The following is a 19458-nucleotide window of genomic DNA, read 5'->3' as shown; positions in this document are numbered from 1 at the left end:
AGCAAGGCGGGTGAAGTTGTGTGCTTGTTTGTGCTTTTTGTATTGAGGCGGCTTTTTTTCTTGTCCAACGAGAAGAAGCACTTACGCTGGTGAGGACTGCTGCTGCTGTTGTTGTTGTTGGGAGGAACCAGCAGCCGCAGCAGAGGCTGCCAATGCCGCATGCAGTGAGTTGTTGTTGTTGCTGCTGTTGTGATGGTGATGGACACCAGCTGCAGCCGCATATGTGATGGCAGTCGAAGTCGCCACAGAAGAAGAGGTTAGTGGGGAGGTTACATGCTGTCTGCCTACGACCGGGTTAGCTAGTAGCGCGTTACCCGGCGTAGGAGCTCCGGCCAGGCTGACACTGGGCTGACCCGGTGACTGTCCTATCAATGCAGCTTGAGCGTGAGCTTGTTGCTGGGCCGCATTCGCCATCATAACCCTTTGGTGTGAAGCGGCCAGTGCAGCTGCAGCAGCTAAGGGGTAGTTTGAGCGACGTGCAGCCATTGCAGCTACAGCGGCTGCTTGAACGGCAGCGGCATGACCTCTTTGAATAGCCACTCCACGCAAAGAAGAAGCTTAACATGCAAAGAAAGAAACAGACACTCATTCGATCAAACAGGCTCAAAGTTGTCAGCAAAGATCTAGAGGAAGGAGAGAGCGCAAGAGAAAGGTGCCGCATTTCGACCAAATGTTTGATGCAGCTTCATCAACATTCTAGCATCAGTAATGATCTTCACCATCCACCTCAATCGCTATTGACGAGAGGTTAAAACACTGTATAGTTAGTAGCAAAGGACTCGCGACAATTTGAGACAATCTCAGAACACTTGATAAATAAATGTTGCAATGCCTAACTGACTTTACGTTCTCGGGTTGGAGAGGCAAAGAACTGGCAATTACGGTTTGTTTTCAACCTCCGTGCTTTGGTTATGGCAAACTTTCTTGACACTTGATAAGTCAGCTGAGTGTTACAACATTTTACCATTTGTATGGGATGTACACCATTACACAGAGGACAAGTCATACGATTTGTAGGCAAAACATACTCATTCAGACAGACTGTATGACAACGTGTGGTTATGTAGTTGTAGAGCCCAAATTGGGATAACTTCAAACGGAAAACGTGTAAGTTGGCAAAGGATGAACACTGGTTGTTGTAAGTGAACATGATCAATTTTCAATCTTTTGCCGGTTCACTTTGCGTCTACGTTGAGGTGATTGACTTTCATTTTGGCCGAACAAGGCTATTCGAGAGAGAATGTGCAAGATCTTAGGGGTGGATCCACACTGAAAATTGAGGCTCATGCAATCCCGTCAACCGAAAGTACGTAGACACCAACAAGGGGTCAAGTCAACAACTCCAGTAGTTTCCCCAAGAAAGGAACAATCAAACCTTATGCCCAACGTAAGTCTTATCCTTCAGCAATACAAGTGCGAAATAAGAAAAAACACTGATTTCGACTCTCAACCGCTATTCTTGTGCTAGAGTAGGTTTGGTATTAATATTATACACAACACATGATGAAAATGTCAGTCGGAAGGGTAAAGACCAAACTAAATAAAACACATAATTCCAGAGACAACTAAGGAAGTCATGCGAAGAGCCTGTTTGCAGGGTGAAAAAAGAAAAGGTTTCAGTATCTATCCGCAACAATGTTGCCAACATTTTCTTGGAACAACTGAGCAAAATGAGATATTCATACGAATTTGGAACGGAGAACAAAAAATGGAGGAACGTTAACAAAGGTAATGGGGTTAAGTACCGAAGTAGTTGTTGCTGTTTCCTGGCAAGTATCTTCAGTGATCCAGAGATAAAATCAGAGCGATTGCTCTGAGTTGGAGAAAGAACTGAAATAAATTGGTATGAAATCAAACACAAAGGAACAACAAAAGGAAAATCCTTGTTCACGCTCAAGAGAGCGTTAAAGTTCATAAGAACTGGTGCAAAAACTCGACACTTTCTTTCCAGCCCATTCATTATATGAGGTACGATCAAATGTGACATCTGGATATCTGGATTACCTCAACCAAAGCGACGACGAATCCCTTTTTAGTCAATCAAGATGCAACTTTGCATTATGGTTAATCGAGTTTAAATATCTTAAGTATACTTGGGAGTCAGTCCCAACCATGTTTTGACTGTGATTTAGAAAAAGCGTGTGTCAGCAAGGCATATGACGAAAATTTCACTGAAAGAGTCGACATTTCATTGACAGCAAAACATACTCGGATGAGAAAAATATATGTTGAGAGATCAGACCAAGAAGTTAGCCCCGTAACAACTTTGGGACACGTTGGGACGTGAATGTTTCCCAGCAGGCAATGGAACCACGTTTAACAAGCTTGCAATTGCTGTGGGTGGGTGGGTTGGTTGGTTGGTTGGTTTTTGTTGTACGAAAACACGATACCAAAATCAAGAATCCAGCAAGAACTGGGAGAGAGATGCATTCCTTAAAGGATGGGACCGAATAAGTAGTGGCAGGAGAAGATGCAAGGAACATGAGAACTTCCTAATTGAGTCCAAGCTCCTTATTGACCAATGACAAGGCAGCTAAGGCAGGGCAACTAGCCAACTTCATCCGGAAACAGATCCAAATGGATCTTTCTATCCGTCCAAAACTGGTCAGGAGTCTACCTTCCCTCATTCAGCTGAACTTGATGACAAGTCGTGTTGTCATGTTTGCAAAAGTTACTACTCGAAGGTGGCTATTATTTAAATCGGAATGAGAGGCCTGGGAAATCTCCTCGAATTCGAGTTGAAATTTGGAAATTGGATGATATCAGGACTGACGACCTGCTTCAGCTTCAAATACAGTTCCATGGCCTATTGTGCTCCCGCTATGATCTTTGGTCTAACTTGGAAGCGCTAAGCAGCACTTCCAAAGAAGACCTCTGATGGTCTGGGAGGAGACAACAGATTGGCCACTTACACTTGCTGTTGTTGAGAATCAAGCACCCTGGCTTCGTTTTTACACAACATGGGTACAATGGGAAGACCTGCGTGGGAAATGACAGACAACATCAGCATCCATATTCACTGACAATGAGTTAAGAGACCCGGCTACTTGGTCAAGCAACTCAATGTTATAGAAAATCGATGACAAAGTGTATCCTGTGAAGAAATGAATTGAGCGCAGATCTAGCTCGCCAGCTAGCTAACTAATAGTCTAACATGCATGCAATCCGGCGAACTCACCATTAGGTATACTAGAGGGTTTCTTTGTTTGAACTCGGGCCGTTGCGTTGTTGACCTATAAAGGAATAAGAAATGTCCACAATTATCATTAATCGAAAGAAGGAGTAAGCGCAGTAATAAATTAGGCGATGATGACGATGATGATGATAAGAAACAGAAATGAAAATTGTACCAATGATGGCATACCTCAATTTTCCTTCCTTCTACAACTGTGGAGTGAAGTTGTTCTCTGGCTCTGTCTGCGTCCGAACTGTTGGCAAATGTGACGAAACCAAATCCCTGGAACAAAAATTAAGGTCGAGGTAATGGTAGGCACTTGTAGAATTGGATCGGGTCCAACTTGAAATTGAGCTTACCTTGGATCCCCGCTCATTGAAGATGATCTCAACATCAAGGATGGTTCCAAATTTCTGGAAATGAGAGAGAAAGAAGAGCGTCAGAGTTTGTTCATTCGTGTGTTGCTTGTGAAAAAAAAGGGGGGGGGGAATGGAGGAACTTAGAAACAAAAGCCAAAATCTGAATCATTGGGAACAGGCTCAAACCCAAATGAAACACACAATGTTTTATGAAGCTCGCTCAAAGCCCCTTGGTAGTTAATTTTAAGACGAGGCTTGATGGATGGCAACAAACCAGCTTGAGTTCAATTTTCTCGTCGTCGTTTTCGGCTTCCTCGTCCTCCTCCTCTTCACTCTTACTTCGTTCCTCCAGGAAATTGATGGAGTAGGAAGAATGATGAAGGGAACTAGTGCAAAGTAATAACATAAACGAGAGCCAGCAGCTCTTTTCTAGTCTTTTTTTACAGCTATACAGCTTCTTAATCCTGGCAAGATCTCAAAGACGACTGAACTGACTGCAAAGACCATTTACCATTTGAAATGAAAGGCTTGGTTTCTTTGGATTGGGGCAAGTAAGGCTGGTTGTACTACTCAGTATCGTAGTCGGGTAGTAAAAAAATCGCAGAAGATAAGGACCAATTGTTCAATGGGAGAAACGAGCGTGAGCGAGAGATCCTCAAGGAAGGAAGGGACGAAGGAAGGGACGAAGGAACTCCGTGCCGCTCTACAATCAGCGCAAGAACATTACAAGTCATGCTTGTCAAGCCAATCCCTTATTTGGGTCCCCCCCCCTGGAAAAAGGGTAAGATGCCAAGGAAGAGGAAACATCTAAGGACAAGAGTGGAAGGGGAAGAAGAAGACGATAGGGAATGAGAATGAGGGAGAGCTATATTCTGGCCATGGGATTTTGATCTTGAATTGACGCCAGACAGCTCGGTTGAGAGACAATGGTCGTGATTGGACCGATTGCATCACACAAAAGTCGAGTCGACCGCTCTTGGATCTTAAATTTGCTCGACAAGGAATTGGCGGCAAACTTGTTCTCCCATCAAAGATTTGGTCCAACAAGCTCGCTCTTTCGACCTCGAGCCAAAAAGCCGCTCTTCCCAACCTAACAGCGCAGAAAATGTGCTTATCTTCAGGCCAATTCCCTTGGGAGAAGTTCAGACGAATCTTCTTGGCTTGCTTGTGCTTGGCAGAGTGATCTTAAGCGCTTTCGATACCGTAATGGCACCACTGCCTTCTGTTTTCAAATCTTGCCGACTCCAACTTGAATCCTCTTAGGTAGCACACAAGAGGATCGTTTCAGGTTAACTAGTTTAACCTCCCATGCACAACTAGTTCATGCCTTGCGGGGCAATTGGAGGAAGGTCGATCACCGATGTGAAAACTTGGAACAATCGGAAAATCACTCTCCATTCAAAAAGTTGCACTTTAAGAGAGAGACAGAATGAGCACCGAAGAAAGAGCTCGTAGGGACCTACTCGAAACTTCGTACAATTAATCTTCTTCTTCAAATCTCAATCCTATCAGGAAGAAGCCCGATTTTGCACCGGAGCGAACTTCGGTGTCATTTCTCAAGGCTTCGTTCACTACTGCCAAGTCTAATGCATTTGAAAAGAACACAACTGGGCTTGTTAGATCCGAAAAAGGTGTCAAATAACAAACGAGTAAGCGCACACACATTTGCTTGGGATTCTTAAGTTTAATTCGTATGCATTGTTTGCTCTCTTAGGACCATTTACAATTGAATGGACAGTCGAAACGAAACGATCTTACTCCGACTCGCCCTTGTAACAGAGTGCAAAAAGGTATAAAATGAAGGGTTTTATCATTGCCTGGAAGACGCACTGAAGATAGCTCTAAAGTCCCCCACCACAGTTTTAGGAGAGCATCTGGCTTTTAAGATGACCAGGATGAAGTGGGTCGGTGTCGAAATTGCTCAACTAAGTCTGCCTCCCAGGCCTGCTTTAACCAGCGTCTATTTGATATGATGCACTTTTAGGTGGGCCAGGAATGCCCGCAATTCCATAAAATGAGCTGGCTTCGCTCTAGCAGATGGGTAGGTAATCGTGTAAGAAACATCACTCGAGAAGAAAATCGAAATTGAGCAAATAAACGCAGGACATTTAGCCATGTTCAAATTCTAGCAGATGCACAAGAACAGCATCGCAGGAAGGCAGGAAAGTATTTGGCAACACCAAAGTTATCTGATATTCAGTTTGACAGAGGGAAAGGCCCTCTTCAGAGAGAACAAAGTTACGCTTGACTAATTTCATTCTCTTGTTCTAGCCCACCCTTCGTGCAGACCACAGCCGACATGATAATAGACTGGTTCTAAAACTTAATTAGGGATGGTTTGTAACTTCATCCATGTGGACTAGAGCAGGGTCGCCTTTGTTCATCTCTCTTTAGATCAATTTGACTTCAAAGGAGTTGAAGAGCATCCTGAGTGACCCTGAAGTGCTGGGCAAGCAGTTTAAAAGCAGTGGTGACACAAATAAGAAAATCAAGAGAGCTACAAACGAAAACAGTGAGAAAGTAGTGAGTGCGTGTTTGATCCCAATGAGATAGAGATAAAGATCCATTTCGGCCAACTCCCAGTATTTTGGAACCTGGGATGGAACAAAAAACTTGCCCAACTTGAATTCCTAAGTTACTTCTTGCCCTTTCCCCTGAGTACTGCAGCTCGACATTTGTGTTGTGTACCAAACAAAGCTCTTGGTTGTCACACAACCACAAGTTCTCTCTGTTCCCAAGATGCATATCAATATCAAGGCTACTTCTAAAACAAATACCACTCCTTCTCACTCACCCCAAACATATTCCTGAGATCAGGGTCTCTGAACCGGAAAGGGATATTAGAGACATGGAGACGTTTGGGCGTGCTTTCCTTCATCGACTGGCCAAGCTGACCACCCCCGCACGAATTGGGAGATAACGTTGAGTTGTTGGAATCGTTTAAATGCTGTTGTTGGGCGGCAGCCACTGCCGCTAGTTGTTGCTGCTGTTGCTGTTGTTGTACTTGTTGGGACTGTTGTTGTGCCACTGCAACGGCTTGTGGATCCGACCCGTCTTCCGTCTGAAAATGACAGTAAGGGCAAACATTATTTCACGAAGACCACACACATGGTAATCGAGCAACACCCAATAATACTGAAATGATTGCAGCTTCAAGGTATTCACCACAATCGATCTCGTTGGCAAAAATTTGTAAATATCGACACATATGACAAAGGAGAAAGGCGGCCAAAAGAAAACGATTTTTTTTCTTGCAAGTTTTAGTAGGAAAGTTAAAACCCCGATCCAATACATTGTCAGATCAAGAGAAGCGCCTAGTAGGTCATTGGCAAAGCCCAATAGATGTACGTAGAAGCTAAGAGCTCTCTCGCTCGTTTGATGTTCCACCTCACCGAGGAAAATAAAGGGACTGACAATTTCTCCTCAAAGTCCATGGATGCACTTCGAGCAAGTTCAAGCAGGATGTCAAAGACTAACAGAAATCCATAAACAGATCGACGCTTTGGTTATTCTTCCAATACATTTTTGATCGTCCGTTTTTTTAGTCGTATTTGGAACAAATATTTTGGTCTTATCTACCTATGAGAACCCAGCATCACTGGAGCGAGCCAAGAGCCAATAGCCATTTGGACATTGCCGATCAAAGAGCGTTAGCATGTGGATCCAGGGTGAAAATACTTGGACAGAAAAGCCATCCATCCATCCATTCAATGGTCTGAGCATCGCAGATGGATTAGTGGATATCCGAATGATTGAGCAACTTATCTCAATGTGGGCCACAATATCCTCAACACGAAGGAGGAAAATGTATTTACAACCTACTTTGGACCATTTCCGTCTTTCATTGTAGTAATTGATCTCTTGAAACGGTTTTTTTTCAAGATTGAAAAAAATCACAAGCTGTCCAAACATAGCCCCCTCCTCTGATGAAAAAAGCCCGTTTCACGCACAATTCAGAACAATGAGCAAAACATGAAAATCGCAACAGCAGGGAAGTACTTTAAGATAATGCTTTCGCCATTCGTTGCATGCACCTAGCATTATTCATGAAAGCTCTGCATTCAAAGCGAGCCAAGATCTGAACCATGGTACACAACAGCTAAGTGCCTACAAGCATCAAGGAAACTTTGCTCCCAACAATAAAGATCAAGGAAAACTTTCAACCCACACACCATAATCCCGGAACGATAGATTTTAAGATCCCATGAAAGGCGTGCGGTCATCCAACTGGGTTCACAAAAACGCAACAACTTGGTGCCTGACAAGCCATTTCCCTAAGATCCAGGATAAAAAGTAAAATCCTCCTAAAAAGTTGGTAGGAAACTTTCCTGGCCCTGTGATGGCGTTCATCCGTCATTCCCCATGGATCACTAGGTTTAAACATGATTTAAGATTTCACTTCCGTGCAACTTTTAGTGCTTCTTTTCAGAACATTAATGGTACGTTAGTCTCGCTAAAGTATGAATCTTCATTCCTAAGGTTCATTATTCGTCGCCCTTGACAAGTTTCTGTTCCCACAATCCTTCCAAGTGTTAGGGCCATTTGTCCTCACCCCAACTTCGTGCCAGGGATTAAGTTGAAACTTCTAAAGTGTAAACTACTTTTTGTCGCTTTTCCTGCGTCTCTCTTTCTCTTTCTCACTCCATTGTAGAACCCGTTTGGATCATGAAACCAAAAAGGGGCGTGCGAAGGTGGAACTGGGCTTAATCCGCTCTTCGTATTTTGGTCACGGTGTGCGAGTCACTTAGCCTAAATTGTAACCTCAAAATCTCAGATCTAAATTGGGCAAACAAAAAAACTTCATCCCAGATTCTCGCCTTCCACTAACCGCCTTTGCCCTTCTTGCCTATACTTTGTCAAAGCCGAAAAGGATCATGTAATTGAACCAAGGGACTTGTGTTGGCCATGGTTTTCTCTACCTTAGGCACTGATCCGGGGGCTCTTTCAAATTTGGGATCACCCCAAGAAGAAGAAGAAAAACAGGGCTGAATGTCACATTGAACCCATTAATCTTCATTCATACAAAAGTTAGAAGAGGAATCGCCATCGTTAAGGGAACGAGTTGACCAAAAACAAATTTATCAATATTAAAGAGCAATTTCCTTCTGCATAATTGGACATGCAGACTATCTTATGAGCCAAGTCGATGCTTTACCATGTTCAGCCTTTGCCAAGAGCTTTGGGGGATTGAGGATCCATTGTCATCAATAAATCTATGTGTGTGTGCGCAAAGAGTCAGAGATCTTCAATCTTTACTCCTGTTTCCGTGGTGAAACCTTTTTTCCTACATATATGTTGTCTATTATAACTGTCGAAAAGAGTTCTTCGATGGATCGTACAATCGTTGTTCAAGTAAGTCCCTTACCGTTTGATTTTGTGTTTGCGAATGGTCACCATTTGACACAGGTTGGATCGCTTGCATACCATTTTGACCCGGTTGCTGGGGCGGAACCCCTCCCCCTTGATTTGACACATCAACGGGTTTCATGTCTGCGGGTTTGAGGGGCGGATCTGCACCGTTTTGCTGACTCCCCGGCTGAGCAGCAAACGTGGTGTAACTCATACCGGTTTGAACCATGTGCTGAAAGATAAAAAAAAGACGAGTTTAGTTCAGGTTTTCCATGCCAATGATTAGCCATGTTCGATTGATGGTTTGTCACATGGTTCATTTTTTTTGTTGGTGTGCCATGAAATAATTCATCCATTGTTCCGCTGAACCCATTAAGAAAGGCACTAGCGTGTGTATACGCACACGTAGTGTCTGATAGGAAACATTGCCCAAAAGGATAGAATGAACTTAAAAACTCCACATGCCCTCCCAAATAAGATATCAACCAATATCAGGAACAGCAGACTTACATTCTTTTTGGTCATTGTACCCGTGAAATTGCAATTTTGTGTTTTGTTTCACTATCACTACCTCATGATGATCACTGGGGCTGCCAGTATTCGACCTTTTACTTCAGACTTTGACAATTGAACACAATTCCAGCACTCAATAAAACACTGAAGCACACAAATCTGGTTTGCACAACTCGTTTGCAGAGTTGTTCAATTGAGTTTCATTGGTCAGTGGCCTTAGGCAAAGAATGCCTAACGTAATGAAACGCCACATTCATGTCAGACCATCAACAACTGCACAGCCTACCTCACTAACCAGGGCCTTATCAATTTTTGCCTGCCCTCTTGAACTGCTGCAGACGGCAGACCAGGCCGACAACATGTGAAAACCAAACATCTCCATATGTATACCATATATCCAAGCGGATAGGCAGGACCATAACGATACATAGTAATCGTGCCAGTCCGGCGAGAAAACATGGGCGCGCTCCATAACAAGGGAAAGAGAAGCAACCATATTGACGTTTTCAGCCCAACTTCTGAACTGACGCATGCTGGTTGAAGCAGATCATCGGATCAAACAGCCTGGCCTGGCCAATCCAGCCCAACAACCTCTAACAGAATGATTAAAATGTATGCGAAATAGTGGGCGTGCAGATGACAATGGCATAGCATGTAGATGACAGGAAGGGCGTGGAATAAAGGCAACTCCGATAGGATCATTTTTGAACAGCTTTACAATGTATTGGCCAATAATGAACGAAACAAGACGGTAGATTTTCATTACATTTCTCTCCATTTGTCACCCAAATGAATGTTGGGCTGAACATCAACATGATATTCATTAATAGAGACACAAAAGTATTGTGGGTAACCAATGCGGAAAGTGGAAACTTGGGCAAATCATTACTCAAAACGAATGACAACATGGCATTTGACAGAGACAAATGATTTGGAAGATCGCATGTTCAATCGGTGTGACCTGAGGCTTACAGGCTATTGGTACTGTCACTATCGATTTCAAAACTTTTTTCCAATCTCAATTGAAGACGTGTGTGTATAGAAGGAGGGCAACAAAGGTGCCATTGGTTCAAGAACGAAGATTTCAAGGGGAGGGTGAGAGGAGGTAAATAATTTTGCCTCTATTGTGCCTCCCAAGATTTTCTATTGACCACCACAATTCAGTTTTGGCTGTTGGGAACAATCAAGCCAAAGCGCAGGAGCAGGAGGGAATGGTGGCCAGCCAAATTCCCCAAAGACGAAGCGAAAATCGGAAGATTTTTCCCCTATAGAGCCGCTCTTTCTTTTCCCTTTTCTACTCTTTATTTGGTGGCCCAACAGAAAAAAGTCGAGTTGATAGGAATTGCGTTGGATTGACGGGACCTTGGAGGGCGAATGAGGCTCTTTAGGGACTTGCCACCAAACCACACCTCTCAATCAAGGCAACCCAAAATACGCACCCGTGCCCCTTGGGTGGGAAAACAGTCCGCTTTGGATAACAATGAATATGATTGAACTCGTATCTCGGACAGTTGATCTCGCTTTGAGCACGTTCCGATCGGTTTCTGGGGATTACTGTCTGTTCTGCTTGATGGTGAAATAAAATCAATGAGGAAACAAACGATATTTGACACTAATAAGATCCGGGGAGCGAGCGAGCGACCAGAAGGATCTGGGTGTTTTCCCCTTTCAGATTGGTTCTCCCAGATGTGTCGATAAAGGCCAAAGTATACTTCACATCCAAGTCAGCGGAGAAGGACGTGGTCGCTCGCAATGGGATCGTGGCCCCAAGTGCATACATTTAAGCGCCCAAACAAGGAACGAGAGGGGATGATGATGTTGACGACGACGTTGCCTCTTAAACGTCCTGATGGGTGAGGTTTAGGACCAACAAGAAATGCATTTTGACAATTCGATGAATTCACTAGGCTTGCGCGGACGAAACCTCTCGGACGTTTTATCAGCGTTGTTGAATCGGAACATACGTGCTACAAACGGGCGACGGACGCCCCACTCAATGAGGAACATCAAGGCTTGAAATTGATTTATTCTTGGCATCAGCAGCGGGTTCCATCACCTCGAGAAATAGGGTGTTCTATAGGAACCAAAAGTTCCTTGAACTTTTCATTTCGCCATGCCATAAACTTTGAAATGTTAACTTTGAATGCACCACAAATCGTAATGTTTTTTTTCCCGGGATTTTGGGGACAGACTACATCGGCAACTGCGCAAATTGAATGATCCTTTATTTGTCCTCATCACTAAAAAAGGAGGCCATTTTGCAAATGCAAAGCGGCACTTGCTCCATTAGAGCCTGGCACAAAATGTCGAAGCATATTTGTCTTGGTTGTTGATAAGATGCCCACGAAAAACGCTCGAGCGTAGGAAAAAAAAGAAAGAGAGGCATTACTTATCTAGAAGACGAGCTTTCATTTGATGCACTTTATGCCCTTTCTACAGTTGAAATGAAAGCAAGCCCTGCTCACAAAGTTTATGCGCCTAAGGCAGAAATGCGATTTTCAAACACTTTGCACGTCTGTTAGGAAATTGAAAAATCCTTGGTCCATCTTCGAGGACATTGAGGGGAAATTTAGAAAGCTGGATTCATCGGAAGAACATGCGTTGACAGTGCTGCAGATTGAAGGACCCATACTACTACAAGCAGGATGATCAGGAGTTTTCCGCACTGCAGCATATTTTAATAGGCAAAAGCAATCCCACAAATTGATAGAGGGACTCAGTTGGACTTCCCTCACTTCGATCTCTTCGACGAAGTACCATCTCTTACAATAAGGGAGACACTAGAGACAATATCCTTTGAATATTAGATACACACCTCAGCTGCCTGGAAGTGTCGATTTTTCTCAGAAGTAGAGAGATGAATGAAACATTGGCCTTAGAAATATAGAAGGAATCTCGTAAAGGTGCCACTTTTCCAAGTGAGCTTATAACTGTCGACAGGGATGTTGAACCCAAGGAGTTATTCCAGGCCGGCCAATGCGATTTCGCTCTGGTTACACGAGTAAGGTATCGGAGTAGTCGATGGAGAAGGAGTGGTTCGATTCTACCTATACTTGCGAAGGGATGAAAATTCATCACTGTCAACCTATTTCTCAGTGGCAATTTTCCTTTTTCCACTTCACAGACTTTTTTTTGGTCGAAAGGTGTGGCTTTTGTGTACATCGTATTGTGAGCATACTCTAGTTGCAAGACGAGAACAGCCACTTGAGATGTCCAAAGCAAGAAGGGTGGAAAGGGTCCCAATCAAGTCAAGGATAGGGATAGTGAACTACTGCCTAGTCATCATTTGATAGAGTTCAATTGTTGTTGGACGAACAGTTCTACCGCACAATGAAAACTGGAAAGAAGTTGATGAGGAAGATGGCAAAGGTTCAATTCCAGACTTCTGGAGATGCATAAAACGAGGTCACGGAGATTTGATTGATATTCTTGGGATTTCTTGGTTGTTCACTGGCTTGAGGGCTTGGCCAGTTTCCCTTCGGCCAACTTAGTCCAAACTGTCCCTGAAGTTGGAACAATTCAAGAACGTCAAAAATCTGACAAGCCTTTGTTAAAACCCAACAAAAACATCTCAGCTTCTCTCTCTTTTTTGGTACGGTTCTAGTCAGTCCTAGAATAGCCAAAGTCGACAGAAGTGGTATGTTAAAGAGAGATGGAGAGCAATGCATTTCTGCCTCGACTGGGCCTCAAATAAATCCATTTTAAGGAACACTTGGAGCATGAAATGAAAAATGTAGGTACTTGGAGGAGACTCGCCATGCGAATCTGTTCTCTCTTGTGGGCTCCAATCGAAGTGCATTATCTTAATGTATTTAAATTTGGCACAATGGTATTACTACTTAAAGTGGCATACAATTCGTTTATAAGATTGAGAAAACCACTAGCGCTTTCAAACACCAAAAGGAATATCTCTGAAAAACGTCAGAAAAGATTCAAGCAAACTAAGATGAACCCTTAGATCTTGAAACAGTGCCTACCTAGCATCCACAATTTCTGATACTGTACAGCCTCAACGTGGGCTGAACAGACACCGCCCATGTGATACGTATGTGGTGTGTATCAAGAATTCGAGCATGAACGCCTGCGAAAATTCGATTTGCATATATTTGCATAACTTCTCAGTCGAAGTGGATCAAAGGATCCACTGAATCGCCTTGAAGAATGACAAAACAATAGATCTTGACATCAAGTGCGAACATCTTTTATTTAGTATTCACACCTATCCACGGGATCGTTGAATGTCAAGAAGGTCTCGCTATTCACGACTTTTCCATTGGTTTTAGAATTCCTATTTCCATACGAGATAAACAAATTGCTTGAGTCAAGAGATAATGGCAATGGAATAAGATCTAACTTGGGTCTAGTCCCCCCCCCNTTGGTCATAGCAATGTAAGAAAAAACTTGTCTGTCAAAGCTTAAATAACACAGGTCTACTTTGGTCCAAATGTTTTCCTAACCCTAGAACCTTCAGCATCCGCCTTGGCCGTACGTCAAACACACACACCACACATTTTAGAGTTGGATCCCCTCGCTTGACGAGCATTAGTAACAAAAATAGTTCAACAAGAAAGAAATAGGAAGAAAATTTCAATTTCAAACAGACGAGGGGGCATTTGCAAACGCAAAAAGAAGTTTTCTAATTATTATCGTTAAACGAATTACATTCATGATCGAAAGCCTCAGCGTCCTGCTTACGTATTTTCAAAGGCAGGCACATTCTAGTAAGGTCTGCATAAAGCCATATTAAGTTTTCGGATACCAAGAGCATGAATAATTGGAGACTGTTCGTGCGAGTTCATCTTAAAGTATGCAACGTAACTTAAGATAGTTGCATATTTAGTGGTTATCTTGTGAATGGTCAATCCCATGAACGGATATCAGACGGGCCCTTTTTACTCCATGACCTGTATTGGAAAAGGCCAATAAATTTCCTTGCTCTCCGTTATCCAATCAGGTAGAAGCAGGTTGGGGAAATTCCAAGGAGCACCAGAGTTAACCCTAAAATGGACATTCGCTTATGGTCTACAACAAGTTATGAGACTAGGAATCCAATGCTCAGTGGCAATAACGTGTCGATCTCTTCCACAGAAAGGCAATTCGGAAATGCTGCTCACATCACACGCGTTTGCTCTACATTCACCACCCACGGGAGCTAGAGGAGCTAAAGTTCCCTATAAATGGACAGAATTCTTAAATGAAAGAAGCGCACATCGCCATATCTGACTGGCATCTTACAATTTGATCAACAGAAAGCAGTGAACATCTATTCTTATTTCTATTATAATTATCTGACACTATCAAACAGAGCGACTTCTTGGGCCAATCTAAACTCGGCTTTTGTCGTCTATTGAACACTTTCCATCTAGGTATTGAGACCTCTAAGGCGCGGGAAACTATGTAGAAATTTAGAATTCCTCACGTACGTATATATTGCAACGTCAAGCGATTGGCGAAGACGGCTGTCAGAGGTACAACACCACGGACAGTTAAAGAGTAGTATGTATCTAGGCATAGAGCAGAGAAAGCGGAGAGCTGGAGGAGACGTTCTTCCGCCTTCTCTTTGGGAGAATAGTTGTTGCCTTTATTTAATCTCTTGCTTGCACACGTCCAAGATAAATGGGATTTGAGGGAAACATATGGAGCACTAGCACGAAATTCAGACGATCCAATAAGGAAATTACATGCAGACAACTGCCTACCAAGCCACTAGAAAAGGGTGCCATGTGAAACGAGGCTTTTCTCAAGCAACTACCATAAATTTCACTGCTCTGCGGTATTTTTCGTCATAGGGCTAGGAAGTAAATATACCGTATAAGGATGAAAATTAGAGCCAGATTCCTATCTCTTTCGTGGAACATAATGTTGCTCCAAAATGGCTAAAATTAAGTACAATGTCTTGTCTGAGTGCTCGAACGAAAAAGGAAGGAAGGAATGGGTGACCAAAACTGATCGTTCTCGTGTTCCAAAGAAGTTTTGCGGCACACAGCCATAACAACAACATTGCCACCACCATTCTCACCGAAACATGGACAGAACAGATGGAGGAGAGAAAACGAGCGCCGAGCAGGTCAACAGTAACTAACACCACCATCAACGAGCGACATTAACCAATTCTTGTCACGTCTAATCTTGCTGCCAACCTTTCACGACAACGGCTGCATTCTATACCCAACACTCTCGTTCACTTACTTGGTTCATATCAGGCTAAAAAGACCTTTGTCGGTCAAACCGGCGTTTGAAAGTTGGAGCTACTTTTTTTAAACCCTTCCAATTCGTCACGTTAGGGACCTATTAATTCATTTTTCATTGATACCTCTACCTCTCTATGAAGAGTGAAAGATACAAGAACGGCATATAACTCAGAGATCATTGAGAAGTCCAGCAATTTGGTAAGCAAGACATGTGCTATGACCTCTAGGGTCTTATTCGGTTGTTTGGATATTCCTTGGGTCCTTTCTCATAGAAGTAGGGATTGTCAAGCGTAACATTCCCCCATTATCTCAGAGTCCTCTTTTTATGATTGCCCATAGTAGTCCACGAAAAGACATACTTACTCCTGGGAAGTCTTTTGCAAATGAAGCAACAACATATCTTCTATTTTCTTTGAAACAGTCATTTTTCTAGAACCACTAAACAAAACCATGGTGCGCGCCATGGGTTTGTTCGATTTGTACATGTGTACATCACATCCATAAGAAATTCGTCATGTTTGCAAGTAACGTGTGTACGAGTATGTCGGTTTTAGGGTGAGACTACATGTAGCGAGAATGAAGACACGTCTTTCCCGCCCATTTCCCTTCCCTTGCCTGGGGACCATTTTTGCAATTAGATTACTACTAATATTTTCATCTCCGGCGACTCAAGAAGAAAAAGTATTTGGTTCTACGTATTCTTTTGTATAAGGTTGCCTTAGGCAACTCTGGCAATCCAAGGAGGGGCTAAATGAAGAGCTTCTTCATTTAGACTGAGTCGCCAAAGATGTGTGCGAGCGAGAAAGAAAGAATGAGAGAGACCCTGTAGACAACTGCTCGGGAAAGAATGACTCCTGGAAAAGGGTCCACTTTCGGCCCCTCAACCATTCCTATTGAGTGGAAGAGTAAATGCTTTCTTCACTCAATAAACAGAGTTTGTAGACATTTAGGATTAAACGATCCCCCTTGCGTTGCATGAAAATGCTAAAGCCTCGGGTTCTGATTCAGCCGGAGTGAGAGAATGGTGGAACAAATTGAAAGACATCTAGAAATGACGATGGGTGGGATAGTGGAAGAAAATGAGCCAAGGAGGCAAACTTTTCCTCCTTCTTTTCCACAGAAATGCTGATTGTAGTGGGCATACTACAGCCTTTGTAGGTAATCACAAAGTCTTGCCTGCTACTTGGACCAATTTCAGATCAAAGCAAGAGTCGCCGCAATCAGAGAAAAAGATCAAGCGTTGGGCGAAAGTGGGTTGCTAGCCTCGTGAAACGTGGCGAACCTCTCCTGAGTGGAACAAATGATGCTTCGGGGAGGGTCTAGGATCATCAGGTCCAAGGCATTTTCTATAAAAGGGTAGCCGAGGAGCAAATGCTGACATGGGTCTAATATCTTGGAAAAACAATCCCTGTTGACCTTTGGGACCAGGAACAATCTCTTTGGATCCAAGGGGCTAGTTCGTGAACTTGCTGTCAAACCCTTGGTATTCTGCCTCAAGCGAAAATTGCCTTCCATGGGTCGTTACGGTCGTATTTGGTCATAGCAATGTAAGAAAAAACTTGTCTGTCAAAGCTTAAATAACACAGGTCTACTTTGGTCCAAATGTTTTCCTAACCCTAGAACCTTCAGAACACCAATTTGCCCAATCGCTAAGAGGGGCCAATATCAAAACCCAGCCTTCCTACTTCGGATGGAACGAACAGCTGCAAGGAAAAACTTGAGATGCCCAATTGCTGTTCAATCTTCATTTGTGGAAAAGTTTCTTGCCCGAGGCTACCAACTCACTCATTGGAGGGCACCGACTGGTTAGGCTTTTTCGATCGGCGATGAGCCACACGTTCCAAGGCAAACTAGTGTGTGCGAGAGTGTGACCGAGAGCATGGGCAAGTGGAAGCTAGCAGTTGCACCACTCATACTTTCGTCGACGACGAAGCAACGAGCGATTGCCGATGCAGTCCCAAATAGACGTGTTCCATTATTGGAAAGAGGGGAAGAAAGTTTGATCATAACCTTCAGTTGTTCAATTTTGTTCATGGAACCGCGCTTTCCTCCTTGTGTAGAGCGAAAAAACTTCCCAGCCCTTTTACGTTTGGTGGACTCATTGCTTTTGGGGGAAGGGAGGGGGGATCGAACTTCCGCAATTTTGTCCTCCTTGAGGGCTCTTCTCATGCCTGCTTTGGATCTTTGGAAGCACATTTGCACGAACTCATTTCCTAGAATGGGGCCCAATCTCGAAATGTTTTCTATTTTCGATCACTGTTTCAGAGACAAAGGGGACCATTCGTCCGGGCGAAAAACTTTCTGAGAAATCCCATAATGATCAATTTTGACATGAGAGCTATTGAACCAGCTCGACTAGCTCGTCAAAACCATTCCAAGTTAAGTTTTTGCTTTAGTTTTTTTCTAGCTAGCTACGCATACAAACATACCACATTCTACGGTAGCTTCTCTATTAGGTTGTTGGCGAGGTCTTGATGATACTTAAATTAAACCTGCCCAACTTCTGAGAGATGAGTTGGTTATCTCACTTTCGTTGATTGGTCGGGGAGCTCAGACATAAGATGCCATCACATACAAGCATTTGACAAGGGATGTGTCATTTTCCATCTAGGAAGACGCATCTTCGACGACCCCTGCAATGCCACGCTCATATTCGCTCACACGCCTAATGACCAAATTGGCTTTGACGTATTCGAACTAGCCATAACACACACACATCTAGATATATTTACGTATATATCTCCCTCCAATATCCTAGGAACCTTGAGTCTCTCAGGTGGGAATTGCCTGACAGCAGAGCATGGAAGATCAGAGAACCTACAGAACTTTCCACGGATGCCAAAAGTAGTACACACAGTATACCAACTGAGTAGGTATGTACCAAACGAATGGTTCCCATCACTTTCTGGGATGTGTATTTGTGTTCCCAATGGCAATGGGAGTATGTGCATATCTGAAAGGTGCCACACTCACTTTCCCCATATTGTACCCTCTCTTGGACCAGTTCGAGAAGCACACGATTCTGACCGGAGTCTTGTCGCAAGCAATCCCAAAATGGATGAACTCATTAATAACCCCTTGAGAATGGAACTTGGGAGTCTTCGGGGACATTTTTCTAACTTGAGAATGAGAAGTGCAACCGACAATAGAAGGTTGTGAGAAAATATCCTGGACATGAGCCTGGTTGGGTTTGAGAAAAAAGCATTGGCAACACACATACTTCGTTGGGCTTTGTACTCTTCAACTTATCAAAGAAAATATATCAAATGTAACCGAACTTACTGGGGGATTTTTTCGACTAATTTTCTCATTGTTTACTTCTGTCCATTTTTTTTTACTCAAAAGCATGTAATTCTGGGTGTTGTCGTACTAGTTGCATTTTTTCAGAATGGGAAGAAATTGCTCAATGAATACGCAAATACACTCGAGACTTTTAGAGAAATTCGATACTCTCTCCCAGTGACCTCAAAACTAAATTACCTGGAGCTGACAAGGTTCAGCTGAAGATGCTGGTTTTACCTTCATGGTCGTCTAAGCCACCACTAAAACCCACAAGGCAACTTTTCGCCTTTTCAGCCCCAAAAATCTACAAGTGGAGGAACACGGAACGACGTCTACGTCGGAACAAGGAGCAACAAAAAAAACCATTTTCAAACCGCAAGCAAGCTCTCTTGGCTCTTTCCCAGTTATAAGACCATGCCCAGCCAAGCCACCAAAACTCGTTCCCCGTTCAGCTTGTTCCAGAGTCTCTGAGAGGGATTTGGTGGTTTTTCCATCATTTATTGAGTGAGCACCAGATGTGGTCGACATCTTAATCCTTAACTTGAGAACAAAAACCAACTAGTAGTAAGTTGCCTTTAAGATGCCATTT

The 19458-nt window shown here is 43.3% G+C and overlaps 1 protein-coding gene across 11 annotated transcripts in view; it reads right to left on the bottom strand.

Moving 5' to 3' along the window:
- Positions 1–19458, bottom strand: part of LOC131885561 (RNA binding protein fox-1 homolog 2-like) — a 98587-nt gene that overhangs the window by 3634 nt on the left and 75495 nt on the right. For 8 of the 11 annotated variants that reach the window (XM_059233679.1, XM_059233653.1, XM_059233670.1 and 5 more), the window contains 6 exons: positions 8900–9115; positions 6329–6595; positions 3535–3588; positions 3365–3457; positions 3179–3233; positions 86–557 (listed from right to left, as the gene is read on the bottom strand). In XM_059233679.1, coding sequence (XP_059089662.1) covers positions 86–557; positions 3179–3233; positions 3365–3457; positions 3535–3588; positions 6329–6595; positions 8900–9115 — 1157 coding nt within the window. Of the gene's footprint in view, positions 1–85; positions 558–1745; positions 1831–2912; positions 2980–3178; positions 3234–3364; positions 3458–3534; positions 3589–6328; positions 6596–8899; positions 9116–9393; positions 9625–19458 lie in introns of those variants that run through there. The other 3 variants (XM_059233687.1, XM_059233714.1, XM_059233722.1) reach the window with 3 other exon arrangements.

This window comes from Tigriopus californicus, chromosome 1, assembly GCF_007210705.1.
Source record: "Tigriopus californicus strain San Diego chromosome 1, Tcal_SD_v2.1, whole genome shotgun sequence".
Classification (NCBI taxonomy): domain Eukaryota; kingdom Metazoa; phylum Arthropoda; class Copepoda; order Harpacticoida; family Harpacticidae; genus Tigriopus; species Tigriopus californicus.
The sequence above is the reverse complement of the archived record's forward strand: the minus strand, read 5'-3'. Positions and strand labels throughout refer to the sequence as shown.